The following is a 27,352-nucleotide window of genomic DNA, read 5'->3' as shown; positions in this document are numbered from 1 at the left end:
AAGGATCAACACACTCTGCCTGCTACATGTGTTTGCATACTGCTATGTTAATGTATGGCATAGACACGGCCTGGCAGATATTTAGCCATTGTTTGCAATCATAAAGGGTTGCATCACTTTTAGGAACTGATTAGCAAAACCAGAAGTAAAGTTTATCGATGACTCCCTTAGAATTTAGAAAACAGCATCAAATTCCCTCTTAGTGTTTCCTGTTGAGCTGTGGTGGAAGTATAGTAACAAAAAGACTTTGGTATTAAAAACACTGTAACGTTGAAACATAGAAGATGAAGATTTGACTCATTTGGACGCTGAAGCTTCATATTAGCTTCAGATCAAATTTTTCTGCACAGGGTGAGGGCTGGATTTAGTCCTCCATCATTTCCATTGTTATGAAAATATTTTCTAAAAGGTCAGTATAAATAGGAGGAATGATGATTACAGCAAGAAAAACAAGTTCATGTGGGATGATGACTATTGTTGTAAGACAGTCTTTAAAAAGACAATAGAAACACACCGACAGTAAAGACCGTGACACACCTGTACTATATGGTCCTGTGGTTGTACTCTGTAGCATCCAGTCTTCTGACCAAGGAACAGCTGAAAGAGTGAACAGAGACAGAAGAAATATTAAAAATGACTTTATCCCTCTCATAAATGACAGACACACTGTAGGGCTGCCAGCTCAGTCAAGCATTTTTACTCTTATACAGCTTAGACAGAGCGATGCAGAAACAAAGCACAGCAGTACTGTAAATGAGTGGAAACCTGTATATTTCTCCATAGTAGTAGTCAGTTTTCTGGGTCGTATATGATGGTAAACTGATATACATGAGTGACACAGACTGTATCACATTAATTATAAGTACAACTATTATCTGACATTGTGTCGTGTTGTTTGTCTATCTGTGCGATGACACACCTGAATACAAACCGACGGTTGAAAAAAAAAAGACAATGAACAATGAATTTGTTGCTTTTTCCTTCAGTAAACTCAATTAATTACACATAACTTTCAGTAATTCCTCTTCTTTACAGAGACATATTACATACGAAAGACGCTGTTTTGTATTAATCTGTTTAAGTTAGTGGTTCAATTACGGACTGACTTCGACAAACAGGAACGTAGCTCACCTGTGTCGGCAACTGAATGAAAACACACCTGAATCATTTCACATTAATAATACTCACCTTCAATCAAACCCCACGACAAAATCACAAGAGCTACGAGCTTTAGTGTCTCCATGTCCCCGGTGCTGTCGTCCGTGTCACCGGAGACACAGCCGTAAACTCTTTTTCTGTACCTGTTCAACGAGTTTCATTGAAAAGAAGCGAAAGTTAGCCGGACGTTCCTCTACAGAGCCCCGCCTCCGCCATTCTGGGCTGAAAATGACGGAAATAGCATCAACAAGTTTAATAAAACACAAATTCTACTTTATCTCTACCAAAAAAGCTTTTGCTGAACAATGAAAAAACATAGTAAATATGTAATCTCAATGAGACACATGGTGTTATTTTCAAGCGAGATGAATGAATGAATGCCTTAATTGTCATTGCATGTTCACGTTTTATGGTCATGCCTAAAAAGAGCAGTACTTGTTATTTCTCTAGTTTTTGGAGGCACTGGAGAGGGTGTATGTCTTTTAGATATGCTTCTTGTTTCTTGTAGTAGGCTATGTGTGTTTTTATGGACTGATCTGAGTCTGAAATAAAGATTGAATTGAACATACAACGAGATTTGCTGTCTCTCATAAAATAAAAACTGTATCAATTTACTCTGCTCAAACACTCACATACTCACATAAAACAGAATAACTGTTAAATAAGGTAAAATATGATAAAGTGCTGCAAAAAAAGATAAAGTGTTTTAAAGAAAATGATAGACTGAAGTGCTAAATGTTCTGTCATTATAAATCTATTTAAAAAATAGCTGGAATATGCTACAAAAAACATTGCACACATCTGTCCAATGAGCGGCATGGTGTGATGCTCATACGGTGTTTGTGAATCGACTATTCATCCATATTCTGTCCCTTATCCAGGGCCGGGTTGCACTGGCATTAGGCCGAGCAGTTAGCTACAGTCTTCAGGATCCCAAGGTGTTCCCAGACCAGGAGAGATATGAAATACCTCCAGTGTGGTCTGGGTCTCCTCCCAGTTGGACGTACCTGGAGGTCCTCTAAAGGGGGGCGTCCAGGAGGATTCTGACCAGGAGCCCAAACCACCTCAGCTGGCTCCTTTTGATGTGAAGGAGCAGCGTCTCTACTCCTAGCCTCCCCTGGATGTCTGAACTCCTGACCCTATCTCTAAGGCTGAGCCCAGACACTCTCCAGAGGAAACTCATATTGGCTGCTTGTATCCACAATCTCATTCTTTCTGTCACTACTCAAAGCTGGTGAGCATAGGTGAGGATAACTTGGGACGTGGACTGATTAGTAAACTGAGAGCTTCACCTTCATGCTCGGGTGTTTGTTCACCAGGGCGCTCAACACCCGCATCACTGCTGATCCTGCACCCATCCACCTGTCAGTCCCAGCAATTTAGAGTAGAATAGAGTACAATAAGGTGAGAGCTTACTGTTTTTACTGACTGCTGGTTTGCAGCTACACTGTTGGTCTCTTTTCTCACCACATGTCTGTGGTTAAAGCAGAGAGAGAAACTGGCACACACGTCAGTACATAATCACGTCCTGTTTATTTGCTTTCAACTAAACCGCTTCACGTTTTTTACGAAAGAGTAATTCCATGTATAAAATCAATGTTTTAACATCACAATCAATTATTTCATATTGTATTATTACTCTATAGTGTACACACATTGCACATTCATATAACATTACATATTTACTATGGTACTAGTATCATTAGTTGACACATTGAGGTTTTCAGAGTGGCACAACTGCAATTGCATATAGTTTTATTAATGTCATCTCTCTCTTAATTAATATGTCTTTCTTTTTGTCACAGATGTGTTTTCCTTCACTAATCGAAGATGTCCAACCTTAAATGTCATAAAACTGTCATTTTGACCTTTAGGTTTTTGTTTCTGTCCGTCTTTACCTCAGGTTGTGGTTTGCTTTTTTGCAACTAAACAAAGAAAACTGTCTCGCAGTCGCCTGTGCAGAGGAAACCACGACACTGAGCTACAGACAGGATGGAGGAGGGTCTTTCTTCATGTGGCTACACTGACCGTTTTTCTTGACGTGACTACATTGACCTGAGTGTTTTTTAAGTGTTAGCATGGAGGAAACATCTTTACTGTTGCTGCTCTGTAAGTACAGTCTCTGTGTTTCTAATTTAATGATAACAACTAGACTTCTGTTATTTATCTTCACATTTTTCTCTTAATATCTTTCTCTTCCTGTTGTTTCTTAAAGGGGCGTTCCCCCAATTGTACTCATCAAACTTTCTTTACTGGTGATGGTTAGTCCTGCTCGTCCTGTGAAAACGTGTATAATGTCATAGTGATTGCGTTACAGCTCATGGCCTTCATCAGGATCATTCATAAAACACATTACAAGTAACATTATATAGGATATTTAACAGAAAAAACTCAATAAGGTGCAAAGAAATACAAAAAACAACCAGTAATGTAAATCCATATGCATCAGTCAATGGGTAATCCACCAAGGTGTGTTGGGTACATGGTCATATGACTTCAGGCCAATCAAATCTCTCATTTTTGTGATTTCTTTATGGTTTTTATGATGTATTATTGTTATATTTTTCCCACATTTAGCACATTTATATTTATATATAATAATCTGTATGAAGGGTTTTATGCTTGTATGTATGTATAAATGTATGTGTATATTTGTGCAAGCATGTAATCCAATATGGCATATCAAATAGACACAGTTTAGATCTTAGGTTGTATGTTTCTGGTTCATGGACTAAATATGTTGTCACCCATGTTATTAGTTGGATACGCCCCTTCGCCCCCCTGCCTTGCACACCCAACCCACCTTGGTGGATTACCAATTGACTGATGCATATCTGGATGCACATTATTGGTTATTTTTTGTATTTTTCTTACCGATTCAATTTTTTCCCTGCTTTTTTAAATACCCATTATCAGTGGTCTCCAACCCTGCTCCTGGAGAGCTACTACGCTGCATGTTTTAGGTTTTCTCCCCACTCTATTCATGAGAAATGTGGTTCGTACATCTATAAAAGACAGTTTGTTTCTTCATACCAAACATCCAGAGACCTCTCCCCTCCTTTCTGTGCTCATTAAAACCAACATCAGCTTGTCTGCTGTTTGTCACTTTCTTCTGATTTCTTGTTGAATGTCAAACCTCAAACCAACCTGAGTGTCATTTCCCTTCAGGTCTGAGCTCTCTGCTTTGCTGCACAACAAACCAAGGTTAGTAAACTTCTTCAACCACAATCACAAACCAGACCTCAACGCTCTACTATTGTCTGTCACCAGGCTTTATTATTCATGGCACTGAGTTTAGGATCAGCCTGGGTAATAATTAGTTCCTCTCCTCCCTCCAGTTCGTCTGACTATGATTCCCAGCAGCTCTCAGTTTTTTGAAGATGAATCGTTCTCTCTGCGCTGTGAGGAGGACGACGGCTCCACTGGATGGACGATGATGAGGACCTCAACGGAAGGGGAGATGGGTCAGTGTGGAGTTGACTGGGGAAGATCAGCTGGTTCTTTCTGTAACATCAGTCTAACAGCACCCTGGGATACTGGAGTTTACTGGTGTGAGTCCAGAGGGGGAGCAACCAGTAACAGCATCAGCATCACTGTCAGTGGTAAGATCAGACTGTGGAGTTAGTATTGATGAAGCTGAGTGTAAATGATGAAATGCTGTAATTTGTCTCTGTGTTCAGATGGACCAGTGATTCTGCAGAGTCCTGTCCTCCCTGTGATGGAGGGAGATGATGTCACTCTGCACTGTAAAATACGGGTCTCCAACCTCTCAGCTGATTTCTTTAAAGATGGCTCCCTCATCAGGTCTGAGTCTGAAAGTCACATGACCATCCACCATGTTTCCAAGTCTGATGAAGGCCTCTACAACTGCAACAACAGCATTTTTGGAGAGTCTCCAACTAGCTGGATCTCTGTCACAGGTGAGGAAGTCAACTTTGATTTCACCACTTATTTCGTCCACATGTTAAGGTGTAAATGAACAAGCCCAGCCCTCCTGTATCTGCAGCCCCACCTGTCTCACCAACCCTCCAGCTTGTGTTCACACTGATCCGCCACCTAGTGGTCTTCTGTCCGTACTTCATCTCCACTCTCCTCATGGTGTCTATATATCGACACAGATCCACAGGTAACACTCTGAATCATTCACTCAGCTTACAGACACTCAGAAACAATCAATCAATCAATCAATCAATCAATCAACCAACCAACCAACCAACCAACCAACCTATCTATCTATCTATCTATCTATCTATCATGTATTACCCAGTATCTCCACTAGTGAACACAATTACAGTTATTCAGCTTAAACCTTTTTTATTTCTAACTTTTCACATAACAGGAAACAACCTTTCCGTCTTCATGACAACAGCCCTGCCTGACCAAGCTGCAGGTAGATTGGCTGAGGACTATGATGACGTTGTGGAAGTCACCACCGAGCATCAGTTCTGAGCTGAACTCGTCAGACACAGTAGAGCTGAAAAAAATGTATCTTCTGTCAACATCAGTCTTTGTAACTCTGAATATTTTCTTTACTTTATGTCTGACCTGCACCGGAGTGACTGCAGGGTCATTGGGCCAGATGCAAGAAATCTTAAATCAACCCATTCACCAATTTTCTCGTTTAGGATTTTCTCTTAGATACGAAGAAAATTGGTGGTACAGTCCTGTCACATACAACCATGTCGTTCTCCAAAGCAATAAAACATGACTTGTTGACTAATGGCAGTGTGTGAACTATATCATGTCTTTTGGCGGGGCTTCATTATAACATACTATCTTGTAATTCTTTTGTGACAATTCTCATTAAATAAACTCAACCATTAAATCAATGAAACAAACAAGTTTGAATAAATATAGTTTATTATTTTAATATATGTATATATATACAAATATATGTCTCACACACTTGATCTTGTCGCTCTCTCTCTCTCTCACACACACTCACTGCTTGAGTTTTTTGTAATGAACAGCAGCGTTGCTCGATCAGAGCATCCACATCATATGCAATGTCTTTTACATCAGCTGAACACTGTTTTGATCACTTATTGCTCACTACTTTTCATGAAACTAGACTTTACATTGTACACTGCATTCAACCTTCACTCTTATAAAATGTATCAACTTGGCACATTTCATTGTTGGTCACATTCACATATTTCATACAGTCCATTTCTTTGTCCGCATCACAGTCCATATTTCCTTCGTCCGGTCAGGAGTTCATTTGATGTTTTATATCCCATTTCACAGCTATTATGCTTCAGACTGTACATAGATCTAAAATTCAGTCAAACACATTCACACCAACATGATATTCATGAAATGTAAATTCCATACAGGAGGAGGCAGCTGTGTGTGCAATTCAAAATAAAATAATGAGCCCAACATTGTCACAGTGTACATTTCATATAAAATTCACATACATTCATACATACATACATTTAGCTTCGTTCTGGTAAACTTTGGCTGCTCAAAAACTAAAAACTTTCAGTGATAAAGGCCTTTCCTTTTTCTAAGAACCAATAATACTGAATACCGCTTCCTGCTGGATTTGATTTCTTTCCACACTGTCTGATGCAGATGTAGACAACACCCACCACAGGCAAAAGCAAAACAAAACATGCAAAATATACATTTTTGTCTCCAGTTTTATCGTTTCCATTGATGTCATCTGAAAAACAGAAAAGAAGAAGGTCAGAAGGAAATCCATTTGTGCTGTTTTTTTATTACATTTGACTTTTTCTCAGTTGTGCTCTCACTGGATACTTCAGTTAGATATGACCTTTGATCCCTGACACACACCAGATTCTCCAAATCCTGAGAATAAATGGGGAGCTAAGACTAGATGTGTCAGTTAGGGATAATGATAAACACTCTTATTAACCATGGGTGACAGAGACATTGAAAATCTGGATGGGACAACTTTGAGAGAGGGGCGGTGGGCATGCAATAAATGTCTGATGCCAGACTCGAACCGCTGATCTTGCAATTACAAGTCATGCCCCCCAAAACCACTGGGCTACCCTTAACACAGCTAACAGAACAGCAAGGGTGTATCGAGACTGACGGATGATCAAAATACGAACATTTAGTTAAATGGGATGTTTTGATTTTAAGTGAGCCAATGATTTCCTGAACACCTTGCTGTGTGTGATCCATTTGAACTCAGCTACATCTGAGCATCAATTACAAACAAGCATCATTAGCTCTCATGTGTGTACAGCAGGGAAAACATGGAATTGAACTTCATTGATTTGGTCATTCTCTCAACAAGTGGGATGGATTTGATAATGAAGCACTGATACAGTGATCTGAAAACAAGGCTGAGGTACTGATTATAGACCTTTTTTGGGGCATTACTGGACAGTTGGTGGCTGGACTTGAACCAGGGATGTTCTGGGTATGTAGCAATTGTTGTTACCACTCGACTCAACATTTAAAAGTGGGTAGGACTTGCCCCACCCTCATATAATGTCTGTGACGACCATTAACACTAGAGAATAGCACATGATGTGATGACATGCATGTTTTTCAGGCCACCATCACATTCTGATACAAAATAAATGATCAAACTAACCTGGAGTGGTCATCAAGTGGACGATGCAGACGGATATATCTTTGGTTTCACCTTCGATGTTTTGCATCTGGTAGGCTGTGTATGTTCCACTGTCGGTGGTCCTCACATTGTTTAGAACAACAGAGAGGTTACCACGATTAAACTGACTGCTCTGCATCTCTGTCCGGTTTTTAAAAGATGAATGCTGGTTTTCTGTTTCCATGTGCCCGTGCAGAAAAAGGACAACATATTCCTCTCCCAGGTCTGTTCTGGTCCACTTTGCACCAAGGAGTGTGTTGTTTGCTGGGACCTGACAAGGCAACGTCACATTCTCTCCAGGACGAGCAGAGACATTTTCTTCATGGACTGAAACACAGAGATATAAGAATGGTTAGAGTCTGCAGGATGTCACCATAGCTGTGTGAATTCATCGGACTGTTCAGAATTGTTTGTTACATGTTTTTGGTCATTAATTACTATTGAAGTAGAGTAATAAAGTCCAGTTAAGTCTACAAAATAATCTATGCCCACCACTACTTCCAACATGTTGTCTGGGGCCAAAAACTTCCTTTGGATGTAATTACAAAATGTACCTATCATTTTTCCCACAGTATAGTCAGATCAAAGTGTCAAACATCTGTTATAAGGCAGCAGAACACATTTATTCTGTTAAAAAAAGAGAGAGCTGAGAGAACTTTAAACAAAAGGACAAAATAGAAAAAGACCAAAAGTTTACATGATTACACAGAACATTTGTTTGCAAGTTATACGTTTTATTTTTGAGATGCCTTTTTTTTTTGCTTGGATGATTTTTTTTCTCTCTCAGATTATTATTTTAAGTTTGATGTTTAAAAAGTTTTGATTGATCAATCTGACACAAATCTGATTCCATAGTAATCCATCTGAGACCTTGACTCACCTGCATACGGTGCTGTGGTCGTACTCCGCTCTGACACAGGAGCAGCTGAAAGAGTGAACAGAGACAGAAGTTAAAAAACAACATTATCCCCTTCATAAATGACATCACTATGGTAGGTCTGTCTGGCCTAAAATTTAAAAAAGGACTGTTTTCAAACATTTATTGACACTTCATGGGTGTCTTACACATTCTGTCAGCTCAGAGGCGGTGCAGCCGGTCAGTCCCCGAACAACCAACCACACCGGGCCACAGAGGAGTAGGTTGCACCTCCGGCTACTTCAACCTGAGTCCAGCTGACCATGCCTGCCCCCCCCCCCTCTCTCTCTCTCTCTCTCTCAAGCCCTTAGTTTCCTAAAGCATTTAAAATGTGTCTTTCTGCTGTCTATGTATGAGGACACATCCGAATAAAAGAGCTCCACCCAACCTTTAGAAAACATAATGCTGAATCATTTTATAGTTTTTTATTTGTTTTTACTAGGGTTGCTAAGGGGATCTAATGCCCTGCCGTTGCTACGGCGATATCTGCTCTGGGCTTTGCCCCGAGGCACTCCTTTCCAGCTTTACTGCTGGAATGGAGTCCTTCGGGTCACTAACTATACATTAACCACAGCGTCACACCTTAAAACATCTTTATTTTCACTCCCTAAAGATCCTCATGTGTGAGGGCAGCAGTGGAAAATACTAAACTAAACAAACTGTGAAAGCACATCATTGTTCATCAAGGGTGGAGATAATCGTTCATTAATCGTAATCGAGATTAAAAGTTCAATTAACCGTGATAATAACGGCCCAGCCCTAGCTTTTACTACTTTCACTGCGGTTAGCTACAATAACAGCTACAGCTAGCCGGCATTTAGCCGCATTGAGCTGTGTTCACGTGTTATATTCATGTCTGTTTTAGCCTCAAATAATGTTCCTTTAATATATATCAAAGTTGTGTTTTTTGTAGCAACACCTCCACGGTATGGTTATGGTTATGAGCATCAGAGACATCTGGTTTGAGCTGTTAAATTTGGTTAGCTTAGCGGCTAGCTGCTAGCTTACTGAAGCTACGCCGGTGTCATGGCCAGTGTTTGTCCCTCTGATGCGGCTTCCCCTCACCGTAGCCGCGCTCACCTGAGTCTGCAGCTAAGTGAAAACACACCTCAATAATTTAAACATTAATAATACTCACCGTGACACACTATGAAGAGCGACAGGAGAATAAGCTTGTCCATTGTCCGTCCGTCTCTTCTGGAATCTGGAATCATCTGGAAGCTTCCTTCCTACCTGGGGAGGTGTTTACCTGAGGAAGATTACGTCGACGCCCACCCAGATTGACAGGTGGTCCATCCAATCGATTCATAAAAATAATAGCCTCAGTTAGGTTTTATTATAATGTTGGTATTTTTATTGCTTTATGTTTGTTCATTTAGTGAACATATTTGTAGAACTAAATCCATTATTAACCTTCATTTTAAGAACGGGGGTCTGAGATTTTATTTTGAAGGGCTGATTCTGTAACGCACTGAAAACTGTTGAATCAGAAACGTTAGTATCGGAGGCTTAGCTAAAAGAAATGCCATTTGAGCCTGAGCGTTTTCTTGCTTAGCAAAGTTCTGTCTGATAAGGGCATGATGGAGGCTTTTTATATTGTTTGTTCTTGTGCGTTTTTGTTTCTTTAATAAAAGAGACCCATCCAGGTATTCCCAGGCTGAGTTTCAAAGTTACAAACTTCCTCCCATCAACTGCCATAACTCTCCGAGGAATATGCTACAAAAATTAGGGCACACATTTGCTCAGTGAGTCACAGTGTGATGTTCATATAACGTTTGTGGAGTCCAATAAAGTGAGCACTCACCACACTGGTCTTTACTGACTGCTGGTGTGCAGCTACACACAGTGTTCGTGTCTCTTTTCTCACCACATTTCAGTGGTTAAAGCAGAGAGAAACTGTCACACATGTTAGTATAAAATCACCTTCTGTTCACTTCCTTTCAACTAAACTGCTTAACATACAGCATTTTTCTACAGAAGAGTCATTTCATTTATGAAATCAATGTTTTAACATCATAATCAATCATTTCATTGTACTTTATAGTATTGTGTTATTATTGTATAGTGTATGTATATTACATGTACTGCATATTTATACACCATACTTTACAATGGTATTATATATTGTACTTATGCTACATGTGCTGCTTTAAAGTTTGTGAACCATTTAGAATTTGCTCTATTTCTGCAATAAATATGACATAAAACATGATCAGATTCCCATCCAAGTCCAAAAACTAGGTAAAGAGACATCACTTAAACAAATGAATCAAAAACTGTTTGGATATTTATTGAAAAATTATCAAATTTGACACATTTGTGCATGGAAAAAGTGTGTGAACCTCTAGGATTATCAATTCATTTGTAGGAGAAATTAGAGGTGGGTGTTCCAATCAAGTGTGAGTCTGGGAGGCCCAGTTTTATTTAAATAAGAGAAATCTGGGTCTTCACTATAGAAATCTGAACACCACAACACAGGTTGTGCAGGGCTGATAAACAGTTACCATAAATATTTTGTTGAAGTTATTGCTGTGAAAGGGGGTCACACCAGTTATTGAAAGCAAGGGTTCACATACGTTTCCCCTCAGTGATCAATGGAGTCTGACCCATAAAACTCTGTCATTTAACTTATAGGTTGCTTTATTGTGATTAAACAAAGAAAACCGTCTCTCAGTTGTCCTTGCAGAGGAAACCACAACACTGAACCACAGACACAGGATGGAGGAGGGGTTTTCTTGATGTGACTACACTGATCAGAGTTTTATATGTCAAGTGTTAGCATGGAGGAAACATCTCTATTGTTTCTGCTCTGTAAGTAAAGTCTTTATGTTTCTGATTTAATGACAACAACTAGAATCTTGTTATTTATCTCATTTTTACTTCACGTCAAGTCTGTGGTTTTTAGTTCTCACAACGTTTTTAAAAGAAAGTTCCCATGACATATTTTACTCAGTTATTTTCTTCTCCTTGTTTAAAAAAGTTTTGAAATAGTCTCCAAATAAGCTTGAGGTCTTTGGATACTGTGGACTAATTTAAAAACCATCTGTTCAGACAGGGCATTTAGGTAGTTTGTGGTTTTTCATGTTTTAACTTGACACCTCCGTCTCTTCCCTTTGTATGTTTTATCAGGTGTTTTTATTTCTATTTATCTCAGTTTTATATGATTGATTGATTTATTTTGTATGTGAAGCATGCTGTGACAGTTGTTTGTGAAAGGTTCAATTTACTTACTTCTGAAAGGGGCTTTCCACCAATTTTACCTCATCAAATTCACTGAACCGGTGATGGTTAGTCCTACCGGGCAGAGAGGCTCTTATGATGCGCTCCTTTTAGCTCAGAAGTTAGAAAGAAGTGGGAGCCGGGAACGATGTCACGCTGTCAAAGTCAGAAAACCAGTTGTACAGGATATTACAATAACGTTCACACTGTTGATGCACAGGACAGCTGTCATAGAATTTGAGATCAGGGCTGGTGAGGGTCGTCTGACTTTCCGAGTTGGAAATCAGATGTCAGGAGGCGTTCCAGTTGAAATTCCTTACTGGGAAATTCTGACTTCCGAGTACCACGAGAACACACCAATTATGGAAGATGCTCTCCAGTTGCATTATGGGAAATGTAGTTGATACAACCATAAGTTGGCATAGCTGTTGAAGGGTAAAGATTCACTTTCCTCTGCAGCAGTAAAACCAAACCAACATCAGTGTGTCTGCTATTTGTCACTTCCCTCTGATTTCTTTGAAAGGTGAAACCTCAAACCAACATGAGTGTCATTTCCCTTTCAGGTCTGAGCTCTTTGCTGTGCTGCACAACAAACCAAGGTTAGTAAACTTCTTCTATCACAAACCAGACTGATTTGAAGCCTCTCCCCCTGTCTGTCACCAGGCTTTATTATTCAAAGCAGCGTGAATGTTACATTGCAATACTGATAATTAAAGCTAGTCAAACTAACAGTAAGTCACTGAGTTTAGGATCAGCCTGGGTAATAATTAGTTCCTATCCTCCCTCCAGCTCGTCTGACTATGACTCCCAGCAGCTCTCAGTTTTTTGAATATAAATCGTTCTCTCTGCGCTGTGAGGAGGACGACGGCTCCACTGGATGGACAATGATGAGGAACACCAAAAAACGACAGAGGACTAAGTGTGGAGTTGACTGGGGAAGTTCAGCTGGTTCCTTCTGTAACAACACTGTAACATTCCGCTGGGATACTGGAGTTTACTGGTGTGAGTCCAGAGAAGGAGCAACCAGTAACAGCATCAACATCACTGTCACAGGTTAGTAAGTATTAGTAAGATGTGATGTATGTGTCATACATGTGTAAATATGAGTTACTAAGATAAGAGGTACTTTATTAATCCCCTAGTGGGGAAAGGGTTACCCTAACGCAAAGACAGACAACATACTGGAAGGAAACATACAAGACTCAGGTAGTGAAAGATAAGTGCAAGGCACCACATCAACATCAAACCAGTCTGTATACTGACCTCACTGCACCAGGTACAAGGACCTTCTAAATATTTCTGAAGAGCACCTTGGCATCACTAGTCTGGCACTAAAGGAGCTCTTCAGCTCACCAAAAGCACTGTACAATGGCTGGTCATCATCATTAGTGTCATACCTCCTCCTTTCTTTTTAGAATGAATGAGAAGTTCCTTAGTCTTATTTAGATGAAAAATTAAGAGGTTTTCATTGCACCACTTGACAAAGCTGCCTGTTTCTTCTAAGTAGTATTGATGAAGCTGAGTGTAAATGATGAAATGTTGTAATTTGTCTCTGTGTTGAGGTGGACCAGTGATCCTGCAGAGTCCTGTCCTCCCTGTGATGGATGGAGATGATGTCACTCTGCACTGTAAAACAAAGACCTCCAACCTCCCAGCTGATTTCTATAAGGATGGCTCCCTCATCAGGACTGAGCCTGCAGGTCACATGACCATCCACCATGTTTCCAAGTCTGATGAAGGCCTCTACAAGTGTGACATCAGCAGTCATGGAGAGTCTCCATCCACCTGGATCATTGTCACAGGTGAGGAAGTTACCTTTGATTTCACCACTTATTTTATCCACGTTCACCTGACCAGGTGGGATTCTCTCTACAGAAAAACCTGCAACCACAGCCCCGCCCCCTGCATCAACGACCTCATCCCTCATATCAGCAACCCCACCTCCTGCATATGAAGCCCCGCCCTCCGACTCTGCAGCCCTGCCTGTCTCACCAACCCTCCAGCTTGTGTTCACACTGATCCGCCACTTAGTAGTGGTCTGTCCGTACTTCATCTCCACTCTCCTCATGGTGTCTTTATATCGACACAGATCCACAGGTAACACCTTACAGACACTCAGTAACTATCAATCAATCAATCAATCAATCAATCATGTATTACCCAGTATTTCCACTAGTGAACACAATTACAGTTATTCAGCTTAAACCTTTTTTATCTATAACTTTTCACACAACAGGAAACAACTTTTCCGTCTCCATGACAACACCCCTGCCTGACCAAGCTGCAGGTAGACTGGCCGAGGACTATGATGTGGAAGTCACCACCGAGCATCAGTTCTGAGCTGAACTCGTCCTAGACAGTAGAGCTGAAAAAAATTTATTTTCTGTCAACATCAGTCTTTGTAACTCTGAATATTTTCTTTGCTTTGACGTTATGTCTGAGCTGTGCCAGAATGACTACAGAGTCAATGGACCAGAAATCTTAAATTGACGCATTCACCAATTTTCTCGAGTTTAGGATTTTCTCTTAGGTACAAACAGAATTGGTGGTACAGTCCTATCGTGCCTGTCAGGTACAACCATGTCGTTCTCCAAAGCAATAAAACATGACTTGTTGACTAATGGCAGTGTGTGAACTATATCATGTCTTTTGGGGGAGCTTCATTATAACATACTTTCTTGTAATTCTTTTGTGACAATTCCCATTAAATAAACTCTGCTGCTCGACTCAACGATCCAGAACAACCATCAAATCACTGAAACAAACACAAGTATAAACAAATATAGTTTACTTTACTTAAAAATCTTTTCACAAAATATTAACAAAATACTCATTTACATTAAACACACACATTTGATCGACCTGCAGTCAGCTTTAGTCACATGATGACGGTTTGTCTTGTTGTCACAGTGTAGGTAACATTCAACACACACACACAGTCACAGCAGCACTTATATCTGGATGCTCCCATCCTCTTTATACTTCTGTTGTTTTCTGCTCATTTTAAAAACACTGACTGTAAACTCAAGTGAGATGTAAAAGTTGATTGAGAACACAACTCATCCACTGGAAACAACAACAGGAGTCTTTGCTCGTGTCCAATAGAAAATGAACAAAGGTGAGCTTCACTTTTTAAGATTTAAAAGAAGCTTTATCAGTAACTGTGATCTTGGAGTGACCAGCAGGGCTCCAGCTGCAGATCGTAGGGGTCGAGGGAGGGGGGAACATACCACGTAAACAATTCTGAACGGTAACTCGGAGCAAGACCATGTAACACCTTTAAAGTCAGTAATAACATTTTTAAATCAACGTGAAAGCTCACTAAGAGCCAGTCTATGGAGACAAGCACAGGAGTAATGTGTTCATACTTTTTTTGTCCCTGTATTGAGACGAGTGGTTGCCCTGACGACATCCTGAATAACATGCAGTAGTTACAGTAGTCAAGCTGAGAACAGACTTTTTGAAGATCAGCAAAGGATTAAAAAAAAGACCTGATTTTAGAAATGATCTTCAACTGGTAAAGACAACACTTATTATTGACCCGATTATCAAAATGAAGGTTAGCATCAAATATTAACCCCTTCCTTGCAGCCAGTGTAACGTTGTTGAACAGCTCACCAAGGTAATGATGTTCAAAGGATATAAGAGGACATGACATTCAGAGAAGATGTAAACGGTGAAGACGTAAATGTGCAAATCAAAAAAAAGAAAAAAAGCCCAACCTTAAAATATATTACAAATCTTCTATCTTACAACATTGACAAAAATACTTCATTAAAACCTTTTAAAAAAATCAATTATCAATATATTACGGAGGTCGTGGACAGTTGCGTCATCATGTTTCTACAGTAACCCAAAATGGGCAAACACTGACTCTAAACAAGACATTTTGCTTTGTTTGCTTTGTTTGCAGCAACCATAAGTTCTTCTACACAGTTGGAAGTTGAGGGAGGAAACTCTACTTAGGATGCTCGTTTCAGTGCTTTGGATTTAACCTCACAGGATCATGGCAGCCTGTGTGCTGATCCGGCCTCACAGGATCTATCCTGTGAGGCCGCTCTCATCACTGGTGTTTCTATAGTGTTTTCAGTGGTGAACGCCGTTTGGTATCTGGACATCTTGGTCTTCTGCTTGATAAGCAACAGATTTATCTGATTGCTTCCTACATTTTTTTAACTAGATTAACACAGATTACAGTAACCGGCACAATACAAAACAAACCCAAAAATCCAAAATATCCATATTTGACCCTAGGCACGTTGTCTACAGTTGGATGGACTCCAATGAAGCGGATTTCAGTCACGTTGTCTTCAGGCTTCTTGTCTCCAGCCGAGGCGTCTAAAGAGCAGAAAACGGATTTGTCAGCTAATGGCGTTCTGTAAATTTCAAGAATCTACTTTTGTGTCGTTTTTTAAGAACTTTTGACTTTTTTCCAGTTGTGCTCTCACTGGAAACCTCAGTTAGATTCATCAGATTTGATTTACACGCTGATGCTTCAGTATTAATATCTATTCAATTCAATATTAATTAATAATGTATCAGTCAGAAGGAACAAACCACTACTTTTACTGTAATAGTTTCACTACATCAAGCGCATAACACCCATGTACTTTAGTTAAATCAGATTTTTCATGCAGGACTTTTACTTCTAATATAATGTCGATCTGAATACTTAATACCAACCCTGCATCTGTATGAAACATCAACAGATATCTATTAGAGATGTTTCCACTCTTCATACTGTATACAGCCAATAAAACATAGTTATGTCTGTGTGATGTTTTAAAGAATAAAGACATTATGTGTGTACATTTTTTAATGCCACTGATACAAAAGAAATGATCAAACTAACCTGGAGCGGTCATCAAGTTGATGATGCAGATGAGTTGAGTTTCCGTTCCGGAGTTTCTTTTGATTTTCATAAAGGCTTTGTATGTTCCGTTGTCGGTGGTCCTCACATTGTTTAGAACAACAGACAGGTCACCATGATTAATCTGACTGGTCTGCATCTCTGTCCGGTTTTTAAAAGATGGATGCTGGTTGCCTGGATCCATGTGCCCGTCCCGCCAAAAGGCGACATATTTGTTCCCCAGGTCAGTTCTGATCCACTTTACACCAATGACGGGGATGTTGTGAGGAGCCTGGCAGCGCACAACGACATTCTGTCCAAGAGGAAGTGAGATATTTTCTACGTGGACTGAAACACAGAGATTTAAGAACAGTTAGAGTCTGCACAGGATGTCACCGTACACTTTATCATCATGGTCATCTGGGTTTCACCAACTTATAACGCCATCGACTATAAACACCTTTATAATTATAGTTTATTTTATTTGATCATAACTGTAGCATCTGTCGCCCAAGTAAGTACTGATATTTTAGAGACTGTAACTCACCTATCGCTTTTTGCTGCTTCCCGTCTTTTGGCAGAAGAACAGCTGAAAGAGTGAACAGAAACCAATTTTATATCCCCTTCAGAAACACTGTAAGACCACTCAGTCAAACGTATCATTTAGCTGTGACAGTTGACACACAGAGCAACAACAATCTCTTCTTCTGTACTTAATATCTGGAGTGAATAACGTTCACCATCTTAGCTCCGTAGCAGAAGGGAAGGGACCACTCTCGCATATAAACCATCAGTAGGTTTATTGGGTTAATTTAACAGTCTGTAATGATTTTGTACCACGTAAATCATCATATTCGATAAATGTGCATCGGCCATGTTTGATTTAGGACACTAACCTGTCGAAATTTTAGCACGATTTTCAGACACAGTATAATTTCCTTTTCGATAAAGCTTAGGATAATTGGGGCCAGCCATGCTTGTCCTGGACCAGCTCCTAGCAGGGACGGACTGGGACTAAAACACAACTCTGGACTTTCTCCCTAATGGCGCACCACCCGGCCGCGTACCAACAGTCACTAGAAGGGTTTCCTGATATCTCCTCACAATATTACAAAATAAACAAATGATTGAAACGATAAGTTGTAGGCTATAATAAATTATAATATATGTGTTATTTTGTCTAAAAGAATTTGCCTGGTTTATCCTACTTAATAACTTAATGCCATATTACAGCTTTGTTTCATATTAAGGCCGTCAAATGATAAAACATGTATATATTAATTGTACAATTCTGCTGTGATTAATTACTATCAATTTCTTCCTTATATTAATGAAACTGTAGCCTATAAACAAACGCCAGGCTTGTAGACTCGTGTCAGCTCATAGCCCACCACACAAATAACTTGTCCTGGTTTATGCTGCTATAGGCTTAGACTGCCGGGGGACTCCCATGATGCACTGAGCTCCTCTCTCCTCCTTCCTCCCTCTCTCTATCCATCCATCTATATCCATTAACATTCAAGTACTATTAATGCATTCACTAACTTAAGTTCTCTGTGCTTTCTCGTCTCACAGGTAACCTGAAGTAGTAGATGATAGATTCCCTTCCGGTGTTACGGATTATCTGGTGACCGTGTTAACTGGTGACTTTCTCATATTTTCAAGATACTGAACACAATTAAACCTATATAAATGGTTAAAATAATTTAGATATTGAACGCAGATGAGCTTGTATTAAAACAAATCAAAGGAATTAAACTAGAATTAGGTTAGAAACGTATCGTTTTTGTCTTTTATGCAAGAGGAACATTATCAATATTTCCTCCACAGTCGGCATGTTTGATTTTGAGTTTGTTTTTGTCATAAACTTTTGACTCTGTGCTGCCCCCTGGTGGATGCATGGACGTAATTTTTTGAGGGGACAGGGGGGACATGTCCCCTGCACTTTTTCAAAAGGCAGTTTTGGTCCCAATTGGCAACACTGATAGCCCCCGCCACCTCAGTACTCGAGCCAGTTGTGTCCCCCCCACCTCTGAAATCAAAATTCCGTCCATGGGTGGATGTATTGTTTAACATCCATGCCAACGTAAAGGACGCATGGAAGTATGTGAGCAGTGACGGTAATATCGTTTGAAAAGGACGGATATATTTTCGTACGTACGTTGAGCATAATTTGGCCTGTATCGTTAACATTTTTATGGCGGAGGACCCTTTAGGCCCCTTGTTTTGCCCCCCCAAACCAAAGTTACACCTTTCAAAGTAGCGATAAACGAAGTGAAACCATGAAAACCATCTTCCTTCCGAGTTATTATTCTTTCATTGTTCATTTTCCAGCAGTAGACCTACAATAATAAAACAGTTTGGAGTCAAAATATCTGAAGGAAATTATGGCGGGTAGCTTTTCAAACGTCGTCTGTGCGCGCAAGGAGCGGGTTCACGTGCTGTTTTATGACTGTTTTCATCAAAATGATGTTTTCAGTAGACACATCCACGGTTAGCGTTTGGTTTCACTTTGTGGCTCCGTGTTAAAGGGACTGAAACAGGAGAAAGGAAACAGACTTTAACTCACCTGAGTCTGCAGCTAAAAGCGGAAACACACCTGAATTATTTTATTTTAACAGTTTATTTATTTATACTCACCTTCACACAAACTCCTCAAACACACGATCACAAGGAGAAGCAGCTTTAGGATGTCCATACAGATGTTCATAGTCTGGCTGTTGTGTCAAATGAGTTGTTTTTTTCTTGCTTACTTCCTCATCGTCACCTGGCCAGGTGCGTTCAAGTGAAATAGGAAATAACTATATCAAATGGAAAAGCTCTCACCTGCATATCACATGGACATGAAAATGAACATTACATCAATTAAAGATATGTTTTAGGATGTACATAAAGTATACTTTCAATAATATTGTGTGTCTAATATGGTTTTTCCATTTAAAAAAATACTGGATCTTTCAGTCCACAAACCAACAGGTGACATTATTTTTTACAGTCACAACATTTTATGATCACAACAAAAACTAATTCTGAAAGTTAGAAGTCTTGTCAACATTTTACAGTTCAAACAGGATCTGTAGTTGAATGTACTGAATGTCCGAACAGCTGAGTTTCAAAGCTACAAAAGGATTTAGCTGAGTCGGATCAGCCATTATACATCTGTAATCAAATAGCAGGAATATACAACAAAACACAGCACACATCTGTTCAGTGAGTCACAGTTTGATGTTCATATGAAGTTTGTGGAGAACAAATAAAATGAGAGCTCACCACACTGGTCTGGTCAAAACCAAACATCACAGCATGATACAATACAGCCAAGCAGGGTGTGGTATACTCTTTAGTCTCTAGTACTTTATTCTAGTTTATCAGCATAAATCAGACACAGAGAGGTGGAGCTGTTGAGCTGTTACCATCACCTCCAGCTTCTTCTGCCGGCTTGTCCTGCGTTGTCATCCAGATGTTAACAGATCAGTGCTGACAGCAGACCGACAGCAGGTGTAACATCAGCGGTAGACGACGCCTCTGACTCTGGTCTTCAGTCGACTGACCTGGATTTTCTTTTTAACATCACCGTACGCTGACTACCAGATAAATGAATAATGTCGATTCAGTGCACACTGAGTGAATATTATAGTGTCATGTTGTTTTCAGGTGACCTCATGTCCCATTGAGGAAAACTAAGCTGCTCTCTAGTTCACATCCTGTCTAATGGATTATGTCCCGTTCATTACTTTAAATACATTTTGAAATGTAATATATGAATTCCACTCCTAAATCCATAATCATGACATTACTCAGAAGGCTATTTAACAATTTAGGTAGATATACATTGACAATTGAAACAATGATATAATTCAAGCTTATAATGTACAGTAAATGCTAGCAACTGAAAATACAAAGCGGCTGGTCCACACTTTACTTTACAACAACCCAAACTGATTATTTATTTTACTTTTATTCATGTAATTGAAATATTGGTGATCGAGGTTATGAGTTGGCTCCTCTAGTGAGATGTTTTTGGCATCTGATTCATGTCAAATCTATTTTTAATTCTGTGACATTGTGCTGAACAGCTGAGACATCGTTCACAGCACGGCTCATTTTTCCTCATTCTTTGTCTTTTTCTGGACCTTTAACTCCAACAACACTAAATAATAACCTGTGTGTCTGCTGATCGGTTTCTGAGAGCTCTTAAAGTAGCTTTGGTGCTATTTTCATGAACAGAGCTTCTCTACGACCTGCTGGACGCCTGAATCTGACTACTCAGGAAATAGTACGAGAAATTTAAGATAAGGTTACGAGAATGTTCTTGCATCAGGCTCAGTAACTAGTCGACATCATCACATGTACAAATGGGTGACTAATTAAAGAATAAAGCTGAATAAATGAATAGAAAGCTGTTTAAAGGCAACCATATACTCACCCTGATGAGAGCCTTAATGACTCAAAAGTGTAGGTATGTTCCTTCTACAGTATGTTAATGAGTTTAATAATGTGTAGCTTTTTAAATGTGCTATATAGATAAAAGTGACTTAACTAATATTTCAAATGCTTTTCTATATAAAACCAGTTTTTATTCTCAAAACAAGAAAATGTACTTTTTTGAATGATTCAATGATTACTTTAATTTAAGTAAACACATTTTTTGTCATGGTGGTTGCTATGGTTACTACACTCTCTCTAAAGCAGAAAAAATGACGCAGAGAAACTGTTCACCATCAAATCACTGAAACAAACACAAGTTGAAATAAATAGTTTCAATTTATTGAAACTAGGCTGTCCTCACTATACAGCTAACAAATATTTCTCTCCATTTTCATCCTCCAAAAGGCAGTTGTAACATTTGGCAGGATTTACTTGAAGAAATATCTTTACACTTTTATAAAACTGTAAAAAAACACAAATACAAAGTGAGGTCACTTCATCCTGACTCCGATTCACAGGTACAACCAGATGGAGACCAATACAACACAAAACTCATTACAATGATTTCAATGCAGAAAGATCTTAACACACCTAACCCCTACCTTGGACTCTTTGATATGAATTGTATAAAAAACATGAACAGAAAGTCAACTTAATCATTCAACTGGACTGCAACAGTTACCATATGTTTAAACTGTTTAAAAATGGCAACTATGATACTACAAGCACATACAATTATGTTTAAAATGTTCAATCCGCAATTTAACAAACATTAAGCTAGCTAACGTTAGTAGCTACTTTACCTCAATCATGGGTTTGAGACCTGCTCGGTGGGAGTTTCTTCATTTCTTTGTATGGCATGACATAGTACAGGTACGGCAATACGACTAAGACAAACCATATGCAAATCAGCAGAATGTTTATTTTTCTAAAAATTTTGCAAAAGAATAATAATAATCAGCTGACGTGAGTTCAAAAGTAGCGAGTAACGAGAGCATCAATAGAAATGTAGTGGAGTAAAAAGTATCTCCCAAAAATAATATTCAAGTAAAGTACAGATACTCAAAAACTGTACTTAAGTAAATTTACTTTGTTACTGTCCACCACTGTACTTTACATATTTAAATACAATATGGATTGAGGTAACACAGGTAACAGCAGCAGTAATGTGTGGATGCTCCCATCTAGCTCTTTAGATTTCTGTTTTCATTTAAGAACACTGACTGTAAACTCAAAAGTGAAATGTAAAAGTTGATTGTATACGATGTCATTAATGTGCATTGTGCAGGATCGTATACTGGAAACAACGGGACTCTGTTCAAAACCAGGTCCAATAGGAAATGATTGAGTTGTTTGTAATGAACAGAAATACTGATCGATCAGAGCATCCACACAACAACCATCCCTTTACATCATGTGCAATTTCATTCACATTAATTTAACACTGTTCTGGTCACTTTGATACTTTTTTCACAAGTTTTAATACCAAAATGGCAGCTGGTGAGTCCGAATCGAGGACTGTGACAACTTCTAAAGCTAAACCAAAAGCATCGAGTATGCTAATGTTAATGTATCAAAGTATGTTAACACTTTAAGACAGAGTGGTTTCTGTAAATCCTTGTTGGTTTATCATGGAGCACGACCGTGATACACGAGCACCTTAAGACGAAACACACACCACACCCTGAAGATGATTCAGAAAAGGAAAAAAGACAACGTAAGTATGATTATTATTTAAAGGCTGAGCTAGCTTGTGCCTTTTTATAAAGCTTGTGAAGTACGATGTTGTACTGTCTTTGGGTGTTAAGCAGGCCACTTGGACTCTTTGGTAATGTTTTGCATATTGTAACACAGAGGCTTCCAAACTTAGGCCTACATAGATCAAATATAATGTTTTTGAACAGCTTACTTACTAACTAATGAGTTAGTTGTGCTGCTACTACAGTAATTACGGTAGACTAAAGGCACTGGTTCGGACTTCATTGGGCTGCCGTAATTATTGTATTAAAAGTGCAACTTCATTTTAAAAGGCAGATTTCTCTCCCAGAGCTCCGCTGCTGTAACGCTCCTGGTGTGAGTTGACACCGGGAGCGTCATTTTGAGTAACTGTATTTTTTCTCTGTTTCCTCTCTTTTTCAATCCAATCCACTTTATTCATATAACTTCATTTTAACAAAGACAAGGTTTCCAAAGTGCTGAACAAAAAGATATACAAGTACGATAAAAAGATGACATAGACAATAGAAAGAGCAAGCAAAAGCAAAGGCGTGATCCCCTCTGAGCTTAGACTTAGCTTCAGGCACTGGTTAGCTGACCTGAGAGATCGGCTAGGAGTTTAGGGGAGCAGAAATAAGTGACATACTCATACTTGCTTGTGCAAAAGACGTGCAGCAGCATGTTGTACCAGTTGAAGACGAGCAATGGAGGAGCCGCTAACCCCCATATAAAGTGCATTGTCAGGATTTGAGGACATGACGACAGCATTTCAACCTGGCTACATTCTACACAAAAGGACAATGTATTAAAACTATTTATCAAGATATAATCTACCTAGCAGAGACAGCTCTACCTTTATATCCTAGTGGCATTATGCACAAAATGTGCACTTTTATTTAGTGTTGTTTTGATGTGTCATATTAGTTACATCGTGCATAAATACTTTCACACTGAAAGATCTGTACTGACTAAAGTTTTACTCGCAGCAAGTAAGAGAGTGGTCACAAGAAACTGGCTCAATGTAAATATCCCAAAACAGGAACAGTGGCTGGAAATTGTGCAGGTCTAACTTGGTCTGTGTTATTGCCTTACACTTTGAAAGTGAAATAGCGGGCCAGAGCCCCGTTGGGCCCGGGGCAGAGGGGGTCAATAAGCAAGAGAAAAGAAAAACAAAGAAGACCATTACACATGTTACCTTAAAGCGTGGGTCGAGTGCTGTAGCCACCCTGAGCCATCCGTGGTGGAGTGTATCTTGGCGTTGAGACAGGTCCTTTTTAAAGGCACCCTTGAACCTCAGCACATAGGCTGGGGCGTCATCTGAGACCTTCATGGTGTGGGTCAGGTGGCTGAGAGCAGGTAACACAACAGAGAACGAGACATAAGTGTCACCCCCAAGGAGCTCAGTCACATATCTGCAGAGGATAGTTTAGGAAAGTGATTAATTATTGTGCCAATTAATAGTAGATTAAAAACAGTAGCAACTTTATACTATAGTCATAGTGATATTCAGTACAATACATTTAAATACAGTTGGTGGGTGTTTACCTGCATGGTTTAAGGAGGATCTCGAGCCTATGCAGTCTGTCCCACTCTGCTGTAGTTAACATGGTGAGCTTGTGCTTCTGTTTGGTTAGAGTAACCTTCACAGCCTCTTGGTTCTTCAGCAGACGAGAGATCATAAACAGTGTTGAATTCCACCTTGTGGAAACATCTTGTATCAGTGGCTCTTTGGCTTGTCCTAGTTGTGTTTGCTCCTTGTGCAGTTCCTCTGTTTGAGGGGCTATGTTTAAAATGCCCCACTATTTTACGACATCTTGTCAGCAAGGCAAACTGTGATGGTCCTCTGCAACACGTGAGCAACACACGGTATGTGCTGGAATGTGAGCTGTCTAATTGCAGCGATCATGGTTCAGGCACTGTCTGTTCCGATTGTGGTGACTTTTTGTGTGATTTCCCAGGCCTCTGTTACACACTCAAAATCTTTCAGCAAAGTGCCTAGTGGTGGTCTTCTGGATGGTTAAGGCAAATGAGTGAAGACGCCACTTCATGTCAATAAAGGGTGCTGTCACACCGAGGTAATTTGAATTGCTTACCGAGGTCCATGATCCCCAGTCAGGGCAACACACTTGGCTTTCTCCAACAATAAATTCTCTTTATCTTCCTTTTCATTGTCATAAAGCTGCTGGACTCTTTTTGTCACTGTCTTTCTGCATGGCAGCTCATATGTTGTGCGAGACGACGCAATCTGTAGTACCTTTTAAAGGCCTTATCTTCTACCACTCCAAGTGGTCTACAGTCAAGTGCAATCCAGGTTATTCTTTCAGACGTGGACATAGTTACCCTCGTCCTCAAACCAGTCAATTGGTGGAGTGTGGGTTGGGTGTGGGTCCTTGTACTCGGAGTCGGGCTAACATCCACGCTAGCTGCTATATGGCAGTACATATCGGCCATCGGCTAAGGCTGATGTAAAAAAATCGGTAAAAAAAACCCCCCCTGATCGGTCGACCTCTAGTTTATATTCTACTAACATGTCATTCATGTATTTTGGACCTAAACCATTCAGTGATTTGTAGACCAGTAGCAGAACTTGAAGCCAGTGTAAAGAATATCAAATGTAAACATTAAGGCTGCTCAATTAATCGAAATTTGATCATGATTACGATTTAGGGGCCAAATGATCTCAAAACTAATAAAATCGAGGGGAAACTATTTTTAATAATAATGAAATCGCGATCAATAACAAAGGTTTTATTTTGAAAAGCTTAGACAGGAAGCGGCTGCAGCTCCGTTAGTTTGACAGCAGCTGAAACACTTCATGGTGAAATGTTTTAACAGTAAATAAAAGTGCAGAGTTTCCAGCCTGAGTCAGATGATGCACTTTATTTTGAAAAGCTCAGACAGGAAGCTGCAGCTCCGTTAGTTTGACAGGAAGCTGAAACACACAGTGAAATGTTTCAGAGTTTCCAGCCTGCGTCAGACGATGCTGAGTTTACTGACTAATTATTAAAAACCAGGAAGTGATGTGTGAGCTATCGTCATGGTAACCAGCTCAGCTCTAATATCTCTGCACATTTTCTGCTGTGTGTTGCGTTAAGCGGCAGATAAAAGGCTGCTGCTGGGAGAGAAAATTAATTAAACCGAATGGACGAGAAATGCAGCATGTTTCTAAAGTTAAAAAAAAAAAGTTTATATTAAAGTTAATAATCGTGATTTCAATTTTGACCCAAATAATCGTGATTATGATTTTTTCCATAATCGAGCAGCCCTATTTAAACACGAAGAGGTCGAGGTGAAGTTTGGCATAGGAACTTTTCCAACTAAAAAAATGACAGAGTTCATTTCTAAACCTGAATCGTGGCCAAGTTCCTCAGGCTAGCACCACAATGCTTCTGTATCCTGGCTACTTTGGTCCTCTCAGTGCAGAGCAGATGCTGGACTGACCCTGACAAAGCTAAAATGCTAAAATACTAATCTTCCTCAACAAGAATCAGTAGCTGGAGTTTTGGAGTCGTTTAACGTTATATTTTGGCAAAAACTGTCAGTCCTGAGATATATTCTGTTTTTTAAATTAAGTTCTTATTAGATTAGATTGTTTTTTTTGGAATTGTTTCTAAAAGAGGATCCTTTACAGAGCAGGGGCTAAAAATGGTCTCCTCCTCCTCCTCCTCCTCCTCCTCCTTCTTCTTCTCCTCCTCATCCATCTTCTTCTCCTCCTCCTCCTCCATCTTCTTCTCCTCCTCCTCCTCCATCTTCTTCTCCTCCTCCTCCTCCTTCTTCCTCCCTCTTCTTCTTATATTGTATAAATAAGTATACACAGACCAGCAGACCCAAAGCAAGAACAACCGAGGGAATAGTTACACCGACAATTACAGAGGTGGAGCGTGCAGCGGTCTTGATGGTGGGGGTCTTGGTGATGGGGGTCACAGTCAAGCCGTCTAAAGAGCAGAAAACAGATGTGTCAGTTAATGACGGTCAGAAGGAAATCCATGTGTTGTTTCACTGATAACAGACTTGGTGTTTTGAAGTGGAATGAAAGTTAACCTTTTCTATGTGGACTGTTGACTGATGATCAGAAGCTTTTACACAAATAACTCTACCTGGTGATTGACTGCTATTGAGCAGCAGCAGTGTTACAGCTGGCCTGTCACCATAACTACTTCTGTTGGATGGATACTGCACTATGCACACCTGCCAACCTTGGCAAAATATTTTGAGTACCACTTGTCATGCAGCTTTTTTCGCAGACTTTTGCAACTCCGTTGCTTTGCACACGGTACATTAGCTGTGCTGACAGCCACTAGTTATCTGCTATGAATTATTTCAAAACTTATTTAATTATTCAAATTTAATTATTTAAATTTAATATGTATTTAATTAAAATGATAATAATTTATTTTGTATATTGCAATAGGTGTTTTTATTTTCAAGAATGTAATAAATTGGCTTACAGCACATAAGCTAACATCACCGGGGC

General features: G+C 39.6%; 2 protein-coding genes across 2 annotated transcripts; one reads left to right on the top strand and one right to left on the bottom strand.

Moving 5' to 3' along the window:
- Positions 1-7,727: 7,727 nt before the first annotated feature.
- Positions 7,728-9,880, bottom strand: LOC128383630 (programmed cell death 1 ligand 1-like). The gene is made up of 3 exons (XM_053343224.1): positions 9,805-9,880; positions 8,631-8,675; positions 7,728-8,068 (listed from the first exon to the last, which is right to left on the bottom strand). The coding sequence occupies exons 1-3, from the start codon at positions 9,878-9,880 to the stop codon at positions 7,728-7,730; spliced, it is 462 nt and encodes a 153-aa protein (XP_053199199.1).
- Positions 9,881-12,685: 2,805 nt separating this feature from the next.
- On the top strand, positions 12,686-14,225 carry LOC128383629 (uncharacterized). Its single transcript, XM_053343223.1, has 4 exons — positions 12,686-12,938; positions 13,448-13,687; positions 13,743-13,982; positions 14,122-14,225. The coding sequence occupies exons 1-4, from the start codon at positions 12,686-12,688 to the stop codon at positions 14,223-14,225; spliced, it is 837 nt and encodes a 278-aa protein (XP_053199198.1).
- Positions 14,226-27,352: the final 13,127 nt, after the last annotated feature.

The sequence above is a fragment of the Scomber japonicus genome, chromosome 22 (assembly GCF_027409825.1).
Source record: "Scomber japonicus isolate fScoJap1 chromosome 22, fScoJap1.pri, whole genome shotgun sequence".
NCBI classification, from domain to species: domain Eukaryota; kingdom Metazoa; phylum Chordata; class Actinopteri; order Scombriformes; family Scombridae; genus Scomber; species Scomber japonicus.
This window is presented reverse-complemented; position numbering and strand designations above follow the sequence as displayed.

Bases quoted from the DNA above. Each gene is read 5' to 3' on its own strand.
- LOC128383630 (XM_053343224.1), bottom strand. From the start codon at position 9,880: ATGATTCCAGATTCCAGAAGAGACGGACGGACAATGGACAAGCTTATT. The intron at 8,676-9,804 runs GTGAGTATTATT...TCACTCTTTCAG, and splicing joins GCTCTTCATAGTGTGTCACG to CTGCTCCTGTGTCAGAGCGG. The intron at 8,069-8,630 runs GTGAGTCAAGGT...CAGTCCATGAAG, and splicing joins GACCACAGCACCGTATGCAG to AAAATGTCTCTGCTCGTCCT.
- LOC128383629 (XM_053343223.1), top strand. From the start codon at position 12,686: ATGACTCCCAGCAGCTCTCAGTTTTTTGAATATAAATCGTTCTCTCTG. The intron at 12,939-13,447 runs GTTAGTAAGTAT...CTCTGTGTTGAG, and splicing joins CATCAACATCACTGTCACAG to GTGGACCAGTGATCCTGCAG. The intron at 13,688-13,742 runs GTGAGGAAGTTA...TCACCTGACCAG, and splicing joins CACCTGGATCATTGTCACAG to GTGGGATTCTCTCTACAGAA.